Raw genomic sequence first — 17015 nt, 5'->3', positions numbered from 1 at the left:
ACCAAAGAGTTGACTCCTAACAAATTCTGGAAAACAGATTTTTTTATTTGTAGCTGTAGCCACAACCTGGCAGCATGGGGGTGGGTGGGAATGTCCAGGCCAGTCAGCCCGGCCCAGCCCAGTCTCCCGGAGTCAGGGAGTCTCCTGGCCTCAGCAAGCAGAGGACGTGGCTGCCCGGGCGCCAGCCGAGGGCATCGGTCAGCAGTGAAAGCAGCAGTGCTCAACCTGGTGCCCCCCTGGGGTGGGGTACACCGGAGGGTGGTGGGTGGTCCCTGCGGGATGGGGGCGGGCTGGAACCCGGGAGCTGGGACTCTGCAGCGCTAGGCCGTGCTGGGGCCCCGGACAGGGCACTTGGGATCCTGGGCTGGGGGTTGGCATAGAAGGAGAGGGCGGACGTCAAAAAAATAACTGAAAGGGGTCAGGGTGGTCTCGGTGTGGGTGGTCCGCGGATGGGGAAGGGACTCGTCCGTCCCCTGCTCAGGTCTGGGCTCTGGCGGTGTGGCACTTCCGGCACAGCACGTGGCCATCCAGGGGGAAGCAGCCGTTGTCATCTGCCTCAATAGACAGCGGCTTCCCACAGTCCTGGGAGAAAGGAAGGAGAGCCCGCTGGTGGAAGGCCCCGGTGTCCCCCCCACACCTCCACCTTTAGAGTAGGAAGACCAAAGGCCTCATGGCTTGGCTGATGTCCAGTGTCACTGCCTGTGTCCCCAGCCACACCCACGCCCACTCCTAGCCTCACCTCTATTGCCCATTTTCACTCTTGTCCCCTAGGCCACTCCCGCCCAAGGCGGGCAGTGTGGGTAGAGCCGTTTCCAAGGCACCCACCCAATAAAAGACGTGGGACCTCTCCCACCTGCCTCAGCTCCCCCAGCTGCCTCCTTGAACTTCACCAAGCACAGCCCCCTCCCCCTCCACTACAGCGAAGCACAACCCCTTTCCCCTCCCACTGGTCACTCTCTTTCTTGGTTTATCCAAAACTCAGTGACACCACAGCAAGCCCTCCCCGCATCTTGCACAGTGACCGGAACATGGCCCCCACCACTGCTCAGCCCCAGGGGCCGGAGGCGCAACGAACCTCACACTTGTAGCACTTCATGTGGAAGTTCTTATCCAGAGCGACCACTCGCACGGTCTCCTCGCGGCCAGGCTCAGGCATGATGGGCCCTTCACAGACGGAGCACCTGGGGGCGTACTGCCTGGAGGGGCCAAAAGCGAGGCAGGAGTCAAGACTGGGGGCACGGGGTACCCAGGGCTGTCAATCGAAGTGCAGGGAAATGCCATGGTGGTTGCAGGGCAACAGGGCAGACATCTTGGCCCACTTGCTTCACATCCTTAGGCAGAGGAAGCTCAACGGCGAAGTCCTAAGACCAGCCACCTTCTCAGGCCCTTATCAAGGGGAATTTCCTTGCCTTTCCCCCCCTCACCCTCCCGAAGCCCCATCCACCCCAGGAACCTCTGCCAGAGGCGCCCTTCTCCAGCCCCCATGCCTGGACCCCTGACCCTAGCCTACCCTGGCCACGCGGGTGTCTCCGCCCCATTGCTGGGGTGGGTGCAGGGAGGGATCTGAAGTTCTGGACACCTCAGGTGGAATTCTGAAAAACGTACCCCTCAAACACACTGGCAGAGGTGGGAGTGAGACTGTGCAGTTTTCCTGTACCACCCTTGAGCTATGTTGTGGGATTCTGCTGTGGGCCTAGGAAAGTAGCCACCTTGTAAACACTGTTTCTAGGGGGAAATCCAGAGCTCCAAGAAGCTGATCTCCAAAAGAACTTTCAGAACCCAGCCTACGTGTGAAGTGAAGTCATTCCAGCACACAAGGCTGAACACAAGACCACACCCCAAAGCAGCCTCAGGGAGCCAAAGGCCAGGGGGGCCTTGCCAGTAGTGGGGCTTGCTACCGAGGTCTGAGGCCCCTGGACAGCTACATCCAGACAAATGGGGCTCTTGCTGTTGGAAAGGATGCGGGACCAGAAAGTGAGGCCAGGGGTTTGGAGCTGTCTTGGACTCAGGAGGGCAGCCTAGCTCCCAGACAACCTCAGAGAAGAACCCAGAAGACAGGATGTGGGTCCTCACTTGTGGTAGTCGGGGACACAGTGGGGCCGGTTGGCCTGGTCCACAATGAAGGAGGTGCCCTCCAGGGGGCAGGCGCAGACCACACAGGTGAAGCACTGCGGGTGGTAGGCTTTGCCCGTGGCCCTCAGCATGCGGTCAGTGATGGGCTGCCCACACGTGTTGCACTTCTCCAGAGTGTCCTAAGGAGGAAGTAGGAGGGTGTTGGCAGGGAACTCGCACCCAAAAGCCAGCCACCGGGGCACATCTGCCCCGCACCTCCCCAACGCCACCCGCCGGCCGAGCCCCGGGGGTGCCGGACTCACAGTATAGCAGCCCTCGCAGTAGGGCGCCCCCTCCAGGCTGTAGAACTGCTGTCCTTGCAGCTGCTGCTCACACTGGCGGCAGGTGAAGCAGGTGATATGGAACAGCTGCCCCAGAGCCCGGACCGCAGGCTGCGTGCGTGCCAGGGGCTGATGACACCGGCCACAGGACTCTGGGAAGGCCAGAGAAGACAGAAGTGACGAGGAGGAAGGAGCGCGCACGAGGGATGATGGGCCGGGCCCGGGGGATGATGGGCCGGCCCCAGGCCCCAGCACTGGCCAGCACCGCAGTGCAAGGGCCCAGGTCCCGACGGCTCGGCGGGGAGCTCACCGTTGACAGCCACGGTCTGCCTCTGAGGATGCTCCATGTCGTGCATCAGCTGCTGGGTCAGCTGCTCCAGCTCCTCTACCTCCTTCAAAGTCAGGGGTCCTGGGGCCCCCGGGGAGCGGACCTGAAACGCCAGTACTTTCTTCAGACTCTCCGGAGAGTCACCCTGTCTGAGAACTCTCATCCACTTTCTTTCAGTAAGGACTAACTCCCCTCCCACTCCCCAGACACTCGGGTTTGACTCTGAAAGCTCCTCGTCTTCCCTCCCTGAACCCCAGCACCACACAGATGAAGGGGAAGGGGATGACCCTTCCGCCCACTCTGCCCAAACCACCCCCTGCCCCGGGCAGTCACGGACAGGCCAGAACAACTGAGCGGACAGAGGCCACACACACAGCAGCTGAGGTCACTGAAGCCCCCGACACAGCAGGCCACGCATCAATTCCACAGAGCATGCTCAGACATGGCCCCCCCAGGAGTGGTTGGCACGTGACGGCATGTGCACCCATGTGCACACACACCTACCCGTCCCGCCTGCTGCTGAGCAGCCCCTGTCAGCGTGAGGACACAACACAGGCGGGAATCACAGGTTAAACCCCCAGCGCTCTCTTCTGGAGCCCAGCCCCCAGCTCCCCGGGCAGGGGTCAAGGACTGCCTGACCCCACTCCCTCCCCAGCAGGCCTCCTACCCCTTCTATTAAGGGCATCCTGAGAGAGCTGGAGATGTGGGGGTGCAGGTGAGGTTAGGGGGGCACTGCCAGGCACCCTGAGCTGTGCCAGGGGGAGGGCCGCAGGGGCTTGTGCACCTGCACCGGCGTTTCCACGACATTCCAACAGAAACGCTGGGTTGGTTCTCTCTGTCCTGGATAAGTCCACCCAGGCCTGTGGCCCCTGTCACTGAATGTTCAACCTGCCAATGCCTTCGCTCCTGTAACACCTGGAACCTCCAAGCCTCCCAGCTTTCCCGCTACTCACACCGTGCGCATCCAGAGCTGCCATTGGCCCAGGGAAGCACAGCTCCACGGAGGCTCCAGCTCCCAGCCCTCTCCCCCGCAGCCTCCTAGCACCTCCTGCCCTTCCGTGACCATGACCCCTGGAAGCCCCTTCCACAATGCAAGCCTTACCCTCTCTTCTCCCAATCTTCCCTTCCTGGCATCTTGGGGACAGAGGAAGGGCACTCAGCCAGCCCTTGCTCTCTGGGGCCACTTTAGGTGTCTGTCCCCTTCTTTGAAAGTATGAACTATTCGTACACATGGGCTCCCCATGGGTATCCACACGCCTTCAAGACACACTCCATCCAGCCACTGTTTTCCCTCTCCGCCTGCTGGCACCAACATCACAGCCTCAACACCCACGGCACTCAGACCTCCAGCTCTTCCACTCCAACAGCTCTACATGACCTTCCGCCGCGGAACACTCTGGGCCCGAGATTTACTAGTCTCAAGTCAGTAAATCTTCCTCCAAGACCCTGGTCTTGAGCTCCCAACAATTACCTTCCTCTCCCCCTCCCCATTCGTACCTACTGCATGAACTGACTCAGAAAGGCTGCTCTGCCTCCCGACCCTCCCCAGGTGTCTCGCGCATTGAAACCTTCTGGCTTGCCTCCCCCCAAGTCTGGTCCCTGAACCATCTAGTTCCACAAGGCCCTCGCAGCTGCTCATGCCACCCCCAGGCACCATCGCTGGCTTGTCTGGCCCCAGCCCCAGCCCGGCCCGTGCCGTGCCACTGCCCGTTTCCTGCTTCTGCCTCCAAGCTGCAGAAAGTAGGTGGAGAGATCCCTGAACACCGCAGAGCGAGCTCACAAAACACTGCAGCGCCCTCTGCACCCTCGGCCTCAGCCCCGCTGGCTGGTATTTGGCTCCTGCGGATTCCCAGTCGCCTTCCCCACAGCAGCTGTTTCCAAACCTTTCCATCTCCTCGAGCCCCCGACTGCGTGGCCCCCTCGCTCACCGATGACCTCACCTCCTACATGACTGAGAAGATGGAAGCCAGCCAGCTCCAGCTCCCTGCTCGTTCCTCCGCTCCCAGAAAACACTGTGGCCACAGCGCCCTTGCTCTCTGGAGATGCTTGCTCCCCTCCAGGACGACTTGCCAGCCGCAGCCCCTGCTCTCAGGCATCGTGAACCCCTCTCCCAACAGCGGCCTCCTCCGGCTTCTCACACGCTCCCCCTCCCTCCCCTACTGCTGCATCTCCCTGCCAGCCTGGGGGCAGGCCGCTCCCCCCTGAGGCAGTAGACTCACCTCCTTTCACTCTGTCCCCACCACAGGAGACCAGCGGGCTGCCCCAGAGCCATCTACAACTTCCGAATGGCCAAATCTCTGGCCTTAGTCCTCGTCCACCTCAAACCCCGGCTGAGCAACTGCTCAGCCATCACATTCTAGAGACCCCATCCTGACTTGTGACCCTCTTCCTCCTGCTGCCCGTCTTCCCCCCTCCCACCTGGTCAGCCCGAGCATCACCCAAGGTTCTAACTCCCAGACCCTCGGCTCCTCCTCTCGGCAGCCCCTGGGCCCCTGGGCAGCCCCCGAAGCTCCAGCAGCTGTTCCGGTGTCACCGCGCATGCTCCACTGCGCACGCCCACACCTCGAGTTCGAGGCCCTCTCCTGAAAGTCCTCCACGCCTAACTAGATGACAGTTCCAGCTGAGCCCAAGTCCTCCTGGAACCTGTTGCTCAACATGCTGACAACAGGACCCCCCCCCTCTTCTCGCCCAAACCATTTCCCCTTCTGGACTTCTCTATTTTGCCGGCAATACCGGCAATACCGTCATTCCCCAACACGCCCCTCCTCTTCCACCCGCTTATCGGTTACCAAGCCTGGAGGCTCTTCCTTTCTAACAGCTCTCATATCTGGGCCTTATTTTTCACTGCAACTAGCACTACTGCGTTTGCCCGGGAGTGAACTCCCTTACATCCCTGACCTCCTACCTCCAGCCCAGGCCTCTGCTGGAAAAACTTCCCCCAAAGCTTCCGAAAGCACAACTGTCACCAGCCCTCCAACCTGACCACATGACTCCTCAAAACCCAGGACTCACAGGTTCCCTCGGTGTGTAGTCTTATTTTCTTCCGCCCTCGGGCCCCCACATACCTACCTCCCTAAGTACAGCTCTGCAATACTCCCAGAGGAACCGTCTACTTCCTCTTCTCCAAACACCCCTGCGTACCTAGTGCCCTCGAGTCTTGCTCATGCTGTTCCCACTCAAATGCCCTTCCTGCTCCTCTCGGGACCCTCAAGTCCCACCATCCTTCAAGGTGCACTAGGGCCGCAACGCCTTTCCTAACGCACAGGCCCCCGTGCTGACGGCTGTCTGGAGTTCCTGTACCACCAGATTCCGCAAAACTCACTGGCATTTACAAACACGTTCATGCCGTCGGCTAACCTGACGGCTCGTAGGACTACGTGACCGGCAGGGTCCCCTCAACTGAGATCTCAGCCCCTGAACCGGAAGGCAAAAATGGTCACACAGGAACGATAACTTTCCTACTCTGAGCATTCAAGAGCTAGATACAGACCCCAGCCCTTTCTATGAGTTAGCTCACTTAATCTTCACAACCACTGGGTGGGGTAACAGTGGGGAAACTGAGGGCCAAAGTTCACCTAACGTGCCTAGGGTCTTGTGAGCCGGGAATTCTATCCCTGCCCCATCTGACTCGCTGAGACTTCACCTCTTTGAGAGATCTCTTCCCTCCAGAGCACAGAGCACAGTGCCTGGCACCCAGCAGTTGCTGGCTCAGCCAGTGTTTACTGACGCTGTAACTCTTATCATCAGATGGGCCCCGGGGCAGTGAGAGTGGCTCAGAGGAGCAGAGACAGTAACTCAAGAATCCAAGAAGGGGAAAGAAGCAAGGTTGGGCTGCTGATGATCTCATCCCTCCCTTTAACATTCTAGGGGGCAGGGTGCAAGGGAAGGTCCACCAAATCCCCCTCTTGATTCAGAGCTTGTGCTGCTCCCCGACTCCCGGTAAGGCCCCACCCAGACCCAGACTCAGCCAGACCCTCCTCCTCCTCTGACCACTGACCCACCAGGTCAACTTCAGAGGCTCAAAACCCCTATCCCACAGCCCCCCATGTCCATCTCCCTCTCTGGGGCCGCTTTTGCCCTCATTCCCCGGCTCCTGACTTAGCCCCATCCCCAGCCCCCTGGTCTCAGGCTGGTCCTCCCCCCCTTCCTCACCTGATTTTGGTTTTGAGCCGGTGGGGGCACTGGATGCTGTTTCTCCTGCACTCGGGGCTTCTCCTTCTGCTGAGCATAGGTGAAGCTGGGAGGCTGAGGGGAGCCTGTACTACTGGAAGAGGGAGCTTCAGGGGACCCCAGCTTCTGATTGGGCTGTGACCCAGGTCCACCTGGGGCTCCAGGGCTGAACTTGGAAGCCACGGGAGTAAACTTGGGAGTGACTGGAGAAAACTTAGGGGCAGGAGATGGGGCTGGGGGACCTCGAGGCTGGGTGTTAGCCAAAGGCACAGGCTGGGGATGAGCCTGGGGCTGGGGCTGGGGCTGCACATGGAGCTGGACCTGAGGCTTGGCCTGGGGCTGCACATGGAACTGGGTCTGGCTGGGAGGCTTAGCCTGAGCCTGGGCCTGGGGCAGAGGCTGGGAGCTAGAAGGCGACTTCCAAGGAGGCAGGGGTGCTGTGCCCCCAGCTGCAGGCTTAGCATTGGACTTGGGGATGAATGGAGTGGCGACTGGTGGGGGTACATATCCAGATGACACCTGCAAGGAAGGGGAGCGGGAGGGAAGAGAGGCTCAGTTAGAGGGGTGGGCCCACCTTTCCTCCCTGCCCCGCCTTTCCTACCCTCCTGTCCCTTACCCGGGCTTTGAAGGGATCATTCCTGGTCATGTCATCCAGCAGCGAGGACAGAGAGTCGATCTCCAAATCAATACTGCTCACCTTCTCCCTGGGCTAGAGGGTCAGGGGTCAGAGCACGGATCCCAGGTCTCCATGCCCACCTCACCCCCATCAGGCCAGAGGTGCAGGGGAGGCCCGAGGTAAGGACTCTCCTCTCCTCCCTGGGGGGTGTCCCACTGTAGCCGCCCCTCCCAAGCCCCCCTACCTGCGGTGGGGGAGGTATGGCGGCCTCAGGCCCTCCCTCTTCCTCCAGTGGAGGCGGAGGGGAAGGGAAGATCTCCTCCTCCAGAGACTCAGAGGGAAACGGTTCCTCCACAGGGGGAGGGGGAGGTGGGAAGGCACCTCCTAGAGCACCCTCCGAGTCGTCGCCATCCCCAAGGACAGGAGGGGGTGGTAGGGGGAAGTCTGAGGTAGGAAGGCGAGAGAGGACAGTCAGAAGAGAGGGCAGTCAGCAGGGGACCCCTCCAGCCCTTCCCCAAGTTACTCTCCTTCTACAGCTCTCACCCCTAACCCAGGAATTCTCCCGGGGTCCGCGGAGCGCGTGGGAAGGAAAGGGAGAGGCAGGACGCCCTGGGAGCACTGGGTCAGTGAAGGAGGGGGACTCGACCGTGGAGTGATGCAGCTCCCGTTACACTTGGGAAAACGGACCCGGAGGGGAAGATTCGTGCCCCACATTCCCGCCTCCCACCCCCAGGCGGGGGACTTGGAACGGTCCCAGGAGCCCTGGCTCCCAGCCATGAGCTCCACGATGAGGTAAGAACATCTGCTCGGGACAGGCTAGCTGCGCCCAGCCCCCTTCGTGCAACCTTTCCAGACACCCCCAAACTCCCGAAACCACTGTGCCCGGCCCGGCGCATACCCGCCGGGGTCCAGCCCCCAAGCCCAGCCGCATACCTTCCGGGGGCGGCGGGGGGATCTCGCCCACCCGGCCCATCTGCGCGCGCTGGGCCCCGGCGGCCGGGGGAGCCTCGCTGTCCCCGGACCGGAAAGGATTCACTTTGGGCTTTGGGGCCACCACCGGGCCGAACTTCTTCTGCGGGGCGTAAAAAGCCGGAGCCGAGACCGAGACGGAGATCGCGGGAGGCGGGCGGGGGGCCGCCATGGCCAGGCCGGGCTGCTGGGGGTGGGCGGCCAGATTACGCGGCGCCGGGCCCCGGCAGAGGACCCCCAGCCGGCCCGGCTCCCCGCGGCGCCCGCGCCCCCGCCCCTCTCCGTGCGCGGCCGCCGGGCGGCTCCCCGCGCCTCACCGCGGGCCGGAGCGTGCGCGCCGCGTCTCTGCTGTCCGCCTCGCAGCCGGGTCGGAGGACTCTGCGTCCGGGTCCCGAGCAGCCTCCAGCCTGGCGGGGAGGGACGCAGGGAAAAGGGAGGGAAGGAGGGGGCGGGGAGAGAGCGGCGCTCAGACCATACAAGGAGCTGCCCGGAGAGGGGGCGGGAAGAGGCGGGGAGGGCGGACCCGGCAGGAAACTCCCCCAGGAAGGGGCCCTCCTCGGGACCCGGGGCCCGAGGCTCAGTCAAGGTCCCCCCCGCCCCCGCCGCGGCCCCCCCCCCCCGCCCCAGCCGCCCGGGGCGGGCCCAGACCTCCCCTCCCCAGGCACAGGCCTCTGATGTCATTTCCTGACTCGCCACCACCACCACCTGCCCCCCCCCCCGCCCGACCCGCGGGTGCCCGAGATCTGACTCACCGTCTCCACTCCCCGCGGAGCCCGCGGAGGTCGAGCGGCTGCCCCAGAGGTGGCGAAGCGGCCCAACTGTGCCTCCGCCGCGGCCCAGCCCCCTCCTCTCCCGGCCTGCCGCTACCTGCCCCCGCCACCTCCAGCCGCTGCCCCACCTCCCAGCCAGCCCCAGTCCCGTACCCCGGTCCCCTCCGGCTCAGCCCAGACCGGCAGGCCTGGGATGGAAACGGGCTCCAGGGTGCACGGGGATGGTGAGTGGGGGTTCCCCCTGCCCACGCCCCCCTGGGCCCTTCTGTGACCCCGAGGCGCGGTGTGAGCACGAACCTCGAGGGTCCTTGGAGGATCCTAACTTCAAATCTTGGGCAGCCGCCTAAGGCTTCCAGGAATTCGCATCATCCGCGCCCCCGCCTGCAGATCAGTTAAGCTTCGCGGGAGGGAGAGATCGGGAATGGAGGTGGGGGGCGGGGCGGAGGCGGCCGGCGGGAGGACGGATGTGGTGGACCCGGGCGACAGGGCTTCGACAGTACTTCAGCGCCCACCGTGACCCACCCTTCCGAGAGCCTTTGCCCCGGGGCAAGCGGAGCCTGCGATCGGTGGAGCCCCCCACTGGTCCGACCGGATTCCTCAGCCTGGGACTCAGCCCCTGGCTACGCAAAAGGGACAGACCTAGGCTCTTTTATTTTCTTTGTTTTTAATTGGACATGGAAATTTACCAAATTGCTGCCTGAATTCCAACACATCACTACCTGCAGAGTATGCAGACATATGGCATTTCGGCCTGTGGGGCCAATGTATCACCCGCGAGTGCTTCCTTTTCTCTCATTCTGTGCTGCCAACCTTCACTGCCATCTAGGGCAGTCGGCACGATACTCAATATGCACTTCCAGTCCTTGGGCCTCCAAATGGGCCATACCCTACTGCCAGCGAGCTTCTGGGCTATGCTCTAGAGACCTTCCAGACTCAGCCCTCACTTTTGCCACAAGAAAACAGGCTGGGGGGCTCCTGGGGGCTCAGTCGTTAAGCATCTGCCTTGGGCTCAGGTCATGATCTCAGGGTCCTGGGATCGAGCCCCTCATCGGGCTCCCTGCTCCTTGGAAGCCTGCTTCTCCCTCTCCCACTCCCCCTGCTTGTGTTCCCTCTCTCGCTGTGTCTCTGGCTGTCAAATAAATAAATAAAATCTGAAGAAAAAAAAAAAGAAAGAAAGAAAGAAAACAAGCTGGAAGCTTAGGTGATGAGGCCAGGTCCTACCCAGTAAGCTTCAGGGTCTAGACTAGAACGGGGTATCTTGAGGGCTGTAATGTGAGAGCTCATTCCCCTACGCCCTGGTGTCAGGTAAAGCAACCCTGGATACAAGAGAGCAGAGTGAGGTCTCTCTTCAAAGACCCAGCCTGAGTGCCCAAAATAAGTGACAAGTATCTTCATTCTCTTTGCTTCATTTTCTCTGTAAAAGAGGGGTGATCTTCAATCCACTGACCTTATTGCATTGTATGGAAAAACAAAACTCCATATCTGAAAGTGCCATATGATGCTCAGTATTATTATTCAAGTCCCAGTTCTGCCCAGAAAGGAAATTCTGGTGGGTTAACCTAGAGCCGGTTTCCCCTTGGGGTTGGCAGGCAGACCTCTCATGGGCCTTGGTACATGCAAACCCTGCTCCTTTCTTCCACCTTATGGAGTAACTAATTCTACATGGGACTACATTTTCATCTCTTTCTATGACCCTACTCATCTCTTTTCTCTAGCGTCCTAGTGTCTTTGCACCGGGATTTCTCTCAGCCACAAGCACGTGTGGCCATGTATGATACTAAGCCTGCAGTGCAGACCTCCTCTGACAAGTAGGAGCTGGTCCTGGGCCTGTCCCTACGAAGATCTCCTAGAAATGTGATGCTAGATTTTCCATGCATGTCGGAGATGGTGTCTTGGGCTTTACGGACCCAAAGTCTCATTGCCAACCCTTCAAAAGACAGTTGGCCCTTGAACGACATTGTTTTGAACTGTGCAGGTCTATCTATATGCAGGGTTGTTTTGTTTTGTTTTGTCTTTTGAGAAATACAGTACCGTAAATGTATTTTCTCTTCCTTAAGATCTAATTAACATTTTCTTTTCTCTAGCTTCCTTTATTGTGAGAATACAGCATATAATACATATAGCATACAAAATACGTGTTCATGGTCTGTTTATGTTACTTCTAGACAACAGTCTATTAGTAAAGTTTGGGGGAGTCAAAAGTTATAGGCAGATTTTTGACTGCACAGGGGTCAGGGCCCCTAACCCCCACGTTGTTCAACAGTGAACTATACACCCACTTGGGGATAAAAGGAAGATGGTTTCCAGATAGCATTGCAAGAGTAAAAGCCAACTACCCTCCAAACGTCTCCTTAAGGAATATGCGTGTGCAAAATATAGTACGTTTAATTGTTAGGCAGCTGAACCTATTTATAAATCAAGAATAGAAGAGTGTGTAGGCAGGCTTAGTTTTACTGACAACTAAGAGCATTTGGGATACAGAATATTAAACCTAAGAGTTTTAAGCCAGCTTTTCTAAATACAAGTAGAAACACTGCAGAGCATCCCAGAAGGACACATTCACTAGGCGGAGACGTCTCAAGTGTAGCTTCAGGGTCACACAATGCACACAATGAACAGGGGCAGCCCTCCGGATTCTTAGGTATTTTCCTAAGTAAGCAATTCTAATTGGCTTTTTCGGGTAGTAGGTGTAAAGTGTAGCAAGTGAATAGATGTTCTCTGGGGCCAGGCAAGAGAGAGGATGTGAACTTTTGCTACTGAAAACATCTCTACATGCCTCCGAGGATTTTTATTCACCAGGTCTCAGAAAGTTTGCTTCAAGGGCACACAACATAAACAAGAAGTTAGAGGCAGTCAAGAAAAAAAAAAAAAAAGGAGGGAACAAGGGCAAGGAATTCCGAAATGAAAAGAGGTATGTCATCACCAAGTTCTTTCTGTATGCTGGCTGCAGATGGACAGAGGGTCAACAATGCTCCGGGCGTGGTGCTGGATGCTGAGACTACAGCAGGAGCCACAACCACCATAACACCACCTCCACGTAACATCACCACCACCGATAATAATAGCACACTGAGGTGAAGCTTAGTGTGTGCAGCCGGGCACAAAACTAAGCACTTTAAACATATCCCCCCTATTTTATCCTCACAATAAACCTGTGAGGAAGGTACATTATTATCCCATTTTTCAGGTAAGGAAACTGAAGCCAACCAGATGTCGGATTTTTTTTCAACTCCAAAACTGCAAAAAAAAAAAAAAAAAATTGCAATGCAAAAAAAGAGAAAAATTGCAATACAAATATTTTACTATTTGAAGACACCTCTGCCCCCTCCACGTACACCCTTGCAGTCCCTCATTTCTTCCCTTCAAGAGCCCCAGCCTGGTGCATCGACAACCTCTTCAGGTAAGCCTCCAACTCCATCCCTCACTGAAGTACTGGTGCCTTATCTGTCTGTCTGTCCATCTGCATGTATGTATTCACACTCATGTTTTGTATATATGAGATATATATATACATATATATGTATTTTATATCTACATTCTAGGCACGCTGGAGATTTTATGTATATATACAAGAGACAAGCCTTTGTACCCAAGTGTGAGATGCTAGCGGAAGACACGCTTAGGCTACAAGCCTAAGCTTTTGTATAATATATAGTTTTGTATAATAGAACATTTCCAGGAGGCTTCTCAAAGAGTTGTTAACAGTGGTTGGTGTTATGGTATGGAACTGGGAGCAGGCAGAAGACTTTTATAACTGTTGTCTTTTTCTCCATGAACATGAATTATTTTATAATTTTTAAAAAGGAAAAGAAAGAAAGAAGAGCAATGACAAGGCCACTGTCTCTTTCCTTCGGTCGGAGGTCTCTCTTGCACTGAGTACCAGGAGCACAGGGTCTGCACCTCTCCCCCTTCCTCCAATATTTACTCCTCTCCTAGTTCCACTTGCATTTCTTGTCAGTGCAAAATAAGCTCTTGCAGCTGGAAGGACAGACGCCAGGCAGGGGCTGGGTGGGGGCTGGTGAAGCACCCAGCAAGACCCAGGGAGCTTGGTGGCAAAGCCAAGTAAGAGCAGGGTCCTGCCCGGCCCAGGGGCCACCCCCTCCTCCCCACCCCCCTGGCCATGGAAAGGATGCACTGACAACCACCAATGCCCCCTCTGTCCTCCTTTCTTCCAGGGTCGGCCCAACAGGCTGATATCAAAACAGCATCCTCGGTGCACTTTTCTCTTCCCTCCCTCACTTCGGTTCAACCAACATTTACTAATAACTCCTATATTCTAGGCACTCTGGATATAAAGATAAAACCAGTTCTTGCCTTCAAGGAACTCTCCATCTAGAGGAGAAAACACTTAAGCGGATATTTTAGTATAATAGGGTACGTGTTAAGGTTAGGAAAAAAGCTTTCACCCACCCAATAGTGCTGCTTGGTGGGGCCACACTCCTTAAAACAGCTGGGTGGCCTTCTGGCCACTTAAACCTCATTACGATCATCCCACCAGGTCCCAAGCCGCAGTAAGCAGAGCCTGCATCGGGCATCCGGAGAGCAGAGGTCAGAGGAGCAGTGGAAGTCAGGGCTCCATCTATCCCCAGGTCGGAGCCAGATGGGCACCCAAAGGCGCTGTGTCAGCAAGGCAGAAATGCATGGTGGCTGTGGGGGGCAGAGTAAGACAGATGGTCAGATGGCGAAGAGTCAGCAGCCAGGGAGCTGGGAAGGGCAGACAGGAAAAGAGACCCAGGGCTCCCACAGCAGCACAGGGGGAGTGCTGGCATGGGGTCCAGCCACTAGTGAAGCATCTGCTGCCTTCCTTCTCCCTGAACCCGAGCAAGCCAAAATCAGAGAGGTCTGGCCTAGAAGCTCGAGTGTTTGTCACCAAAAATTGCAGATTAAGTGGCTCTAGAGAGTACACATCTCGGGAAGTAGGGGGGGTTAACTATAGAGAGATAACCTAGCTGCTTGAGACTGACTACTTCTGTTTCTCTCGTGGTTCCTGCCTTTAAGAAGATGGGCCTAATATGAAGAAGTCCACCAGGCCAATCTGACAAAGGAAGTGGGCGCTCCCGAGCAAAGCCACAGAGCTTGTTCAAGCTTCCTGGGGCGCCTTCCTGCCACTGGGTTTATTTACCTGCCATCCAGAGATGCCACCCACGCGGCAAACGGACACCCAGTCTCAGAGAGAGGAGAGAGGATCCACCCAGAACACAGATGTCTTCCTACATAGACTGTCTTCTCTCGCTTCTGCAGCAAAGCCAAGAGACAAGCCTTTGTACTCCAGTGTGAGATGCTAGCAGAGGACACACTTCGGCTACCAGCAACCCACCCAATTCCAGCCAAGCTGTCGTAATCTCTGTAGTAGCAGGGCCTAGGAGACCTAGCGCAGCACCTGCCACAGAGCGGGGGGCCATGTGTGCATTTGCAGACTGAAAGTGAGCTCCTGAACCATGGAAATCTCATACTAGATCAGAAAGGCCTGTGTTTAAGGGCTTTTAAATCATCTTGAGTCCCTCATTTATCCATTTAACTGGCATTTGTTGAGTACCTACTGTGTGCAGGACTTTGTTAGGTGCTGGGGATACAATATTGAGCAATAACAGACATGAGCTCAAGGCCTCATGAAGGGCCACGCCCTTGGAGAGGCTACTAGGGGAGATAAATATTAATCCAGTCATCATAAATGCAGAACTGCAGCTGTTACTAGGACCTCGAGGGAAAGATATATGATGTCTCATGAGAGACGCGATCTGGTGCGGGAGCTTAAGGAAGGGATGGCCAAGCTGAGATCGGAAAGATAAGGAGTTAAGGAGGCACAGTGGGAGGGGAAAGGCATTCCACCCAGAGGCAGGGGCAAGAGCAGAGCCCTTGCAGGTTGTGGGCACGCGCTGTCCCGGGGAGCGGAGGGAAGGCGGGCGGGGCCGGGCCCTCCGCGGGTGCGGCGGAAGCGCGCTCCGGGACAGCTGGAGAGGGGGCGGTGCGAGGTGCAGAGCGCACTTTGTCCCGCGAGCGGTGGGGAGCCACTGCAGAGTTTCAGGTTGAAAAGAATGGAATGAAAAGACGGGAGTTTTGAAAATCTCACTGTGGGGGCAATGTGGAGAATAGCAGGAGGGTCCAGTACAGAAGTGGACAGACTCATGGGGGAGGAGGATGTTTGTGGAGATGGACAGAAGTGGATAGATTGAGGGCTGTTTAGGGAAGAAATCATCGGCGGAACCGGGTGACGGCTTGAATCTGATGCCTGGGCAGAGAGGGGAGAGGATGGGGGATTGAGGAGAAAGGGGCATCGTGGACCCAGCCCAGCTTCTGGCTGGTACCTGCCTAGAGTGCGCAGCTCAGGACTGAGAGGTGCAGGTCTAGGAGGAAGACTGTGTTTTGCTTTGGACTTGCCAGGAATGAGACGGTGTACGGTAGGCAGCGGACTATCCCGGTCCAGAGCAGAGCAGAGAGAGCTCTGCGGAATATCCACATTCACGAGTCATCTGCCTCCAAGTAGTAATGTGAAGCTGCTATTGGCTGGAAAAAAAAAAAAAAATCGCCTAGTGAGTAGTTGAGAGGACCTACGATGGGCTTTGATGGATTACAGCATTTGTGGGACAGGTGGAGAGCCCCTCCCTAGGCCCCCTCCTCCCCTCCAGTAGGGGTGAAGAAAGAAGGCCTCCTCCCCTGCACCTCCTTCCCTCCCCACCTCGCCTCCATGTGCTCCGATTGCATTAAGCCCCTTAACCCCATATGTCAGTCACGGTAAGAAGCCCCAGATGCCCAGCTCACCCCACAACTTGCTCCTCTGCTCAGCTCCTGAAACCAGTGCTGGGGGCCCTTGGGATCTCATAGCCACTGCTAACCTGTTCTCCCAGCATTCTCTCCCCACTTGCTCTAACCTGGATCACCTCTGAGGACACATCCCCCCTCTGCAGCCCTCTCAGGTGGCAGTAAAAGTTTTCCCCTAGACTTCTTACCAGTAGCCCCTGATGTGGAACAGATCTCCCTTTTGATCCTCATTACTACTTCCACACTATTCTCCTTCCGTCCTAAAATCCCCAGCTTTGAATATCTTGTCATCAGACTATACCACCTACCGTCCGTCTGTGGCACAGCCATCTATTGCCCTGGGCCACTTCTCCTTGTTTCTCATTGTTATGTCCTAACTCACGGGCACTTTCTCCAAAATAACGTTGCTATTAAGTCTTGGTGATTTCAACATCACAAAGACGATACCTTCCTTCCCTCTGCATCTCTGTTCCTTGCACTTCTCTGGTCCCACGTCTTTGCTCTGCCTCAACCACTATTCCTATGGTAATACCCTAAACCAATATTGACCAAAAGAAATGTGAGCCATATATTTAATTTAAAAAGAAACTAAAGGGGTGGCTCAGTGGGTTAAGCGTCTGCCTTTGGCTCAGGTCATGCGGGTCCTGGGATCAAGCGGAGCCGTCAGACTCTCTGCTCAGCGGGGAACCTGCTTCTTCCTCTCCCTCTGTCTGCTGCTCCCCCTGCTTGTGCTCTCTCTCGCTCTCTGTCAAATAAATAAAATCTTAAAAAAAAAAAAGAAAGAAACAGGTCACAGTAACTTCAATAATAGGTTTAATGTAGTATATCCAAAATATTATCATTTCAACATGTAATCAATATTTTAAAATTATTAATAAAACATTTTATATTTTTTTGGTACTAAGTCTTGGGGATTTGGTATGCATTTTACCCTTACATCACATCTCGATTCAGACAAGGCCCACTTCAGTGCTCAGCGGTCATCCGTCACTGGTGACTACTGTGATGGA

At 56.6% G+C, this 17015-nt stretch overlaps 1 protein-coding gene and 1 long non-coding RNA gene across 5 annotated transcripts; one reads left to right on the top strand and one right to left on the bottom strand.

Annotated features, from left to right (window-relative positions):
• Positions 1-24: 24 nt before the first annotated feature.
• Positions 25-8883, bottom strand: ZYX (zyxin). 2 transcript variants are annotated; one of them, XM_028106445.2, is made up of 10 exons: positions 8794-8883; positions 8441-8660; positions 7752-7951; positions 7508-7600; positions 6874-7410; positions 2704-2824; positions 2376-2545; positions 2074-2252; positions 1076-1196; positions 25-582 (listed from the first exon to the last, which is right to left on the bottom strand). In XM_028106445.2, the coding sequence occupies exons 2-10, from the start codon at positions 8646-8648 to the stop codon at positions 478-480; spliced, it is 1734 nt and encodes a 577-aa protein (XP_027962246.1). In that variant the 5' UTR covers positions 8649-8660; positions 8794-8883; the 3' UTR covers positions 25-477. The 2 variants fall into 2 exon arrangements, with proteins under 2 accessions (XP_027962246.1, XP_027962247.1); XM_028106446.2 differs by having other exon boundaries at positions 8441-8663; positions 8794-8882.
• A 335-nt stretch (positions 8884-9218) lies between these two features.
• Positions 9219-16783, top strand: LOC148162553 (uncharacterized). Of its 3 annotated transcripts, none has more exons than XR_015766757.1 (3): positions 9219-9637; positions 12434-12646; positions 14245-16783. It is a non-coding gene; the product is annotated as an uncharacterized LOC148162553 (long non-coding RNA). The 3 variants fall into 3 exon arrangements; XR_015766756.1 differs by having other exon boundaries at positions 12197-12646; XR_015766755.1 differs by having other exon boundaries at positions 9219-12646.
• The last annotated feature ends 232 nt before the right edge of the window (positions 16784-17015 follow it).

This window comes from Eumetopias jubatus, unplaced genomic scaffold, assembly GCF_037043125.1.
Source record: "Eumetopias jubatus isolate StellerSeaLion01/CBP00866 unplaced genomic scaffold, mEumJub1_p1.0 scaffold_14, whole genome shotgun sequence".
NCBI classification, from domain to species: Eukaryota; Metazoa; Chordata; class Mammalia; order Carnivora; family Otariidae; genus Eumetopias; species Eumetopias jubatus.
This window is presented reverse-complemented; position numbering and strand designations above follow the sequence as displayed.

Bases quoted from the DNA above. Each gene is read 5' to 3' on its own strand.
- ZYX (XM_028106445.2), bottom strand. From the start codon at position 8,648: ATGGCGGCCCCCCGCCCGCCTCCCGCGATCTCCGTCTCGGTCTCGGCT. The intron at 2,825-6,873 runs GTGAGGAAGGGG...CTGGCGTTTCAG, and splicing joins CGGCTCAAAACCAAAATCAG to GTCCGCTCCCCGGGGGCCCC. The intron at 583-1,075 runs GTTCGTTGCGCC...CCTTTCTCCCAG, and splicing joins TGAAGTGCTACAAGTGTGAG to GACTGTGGGAAGCCGCTGTC.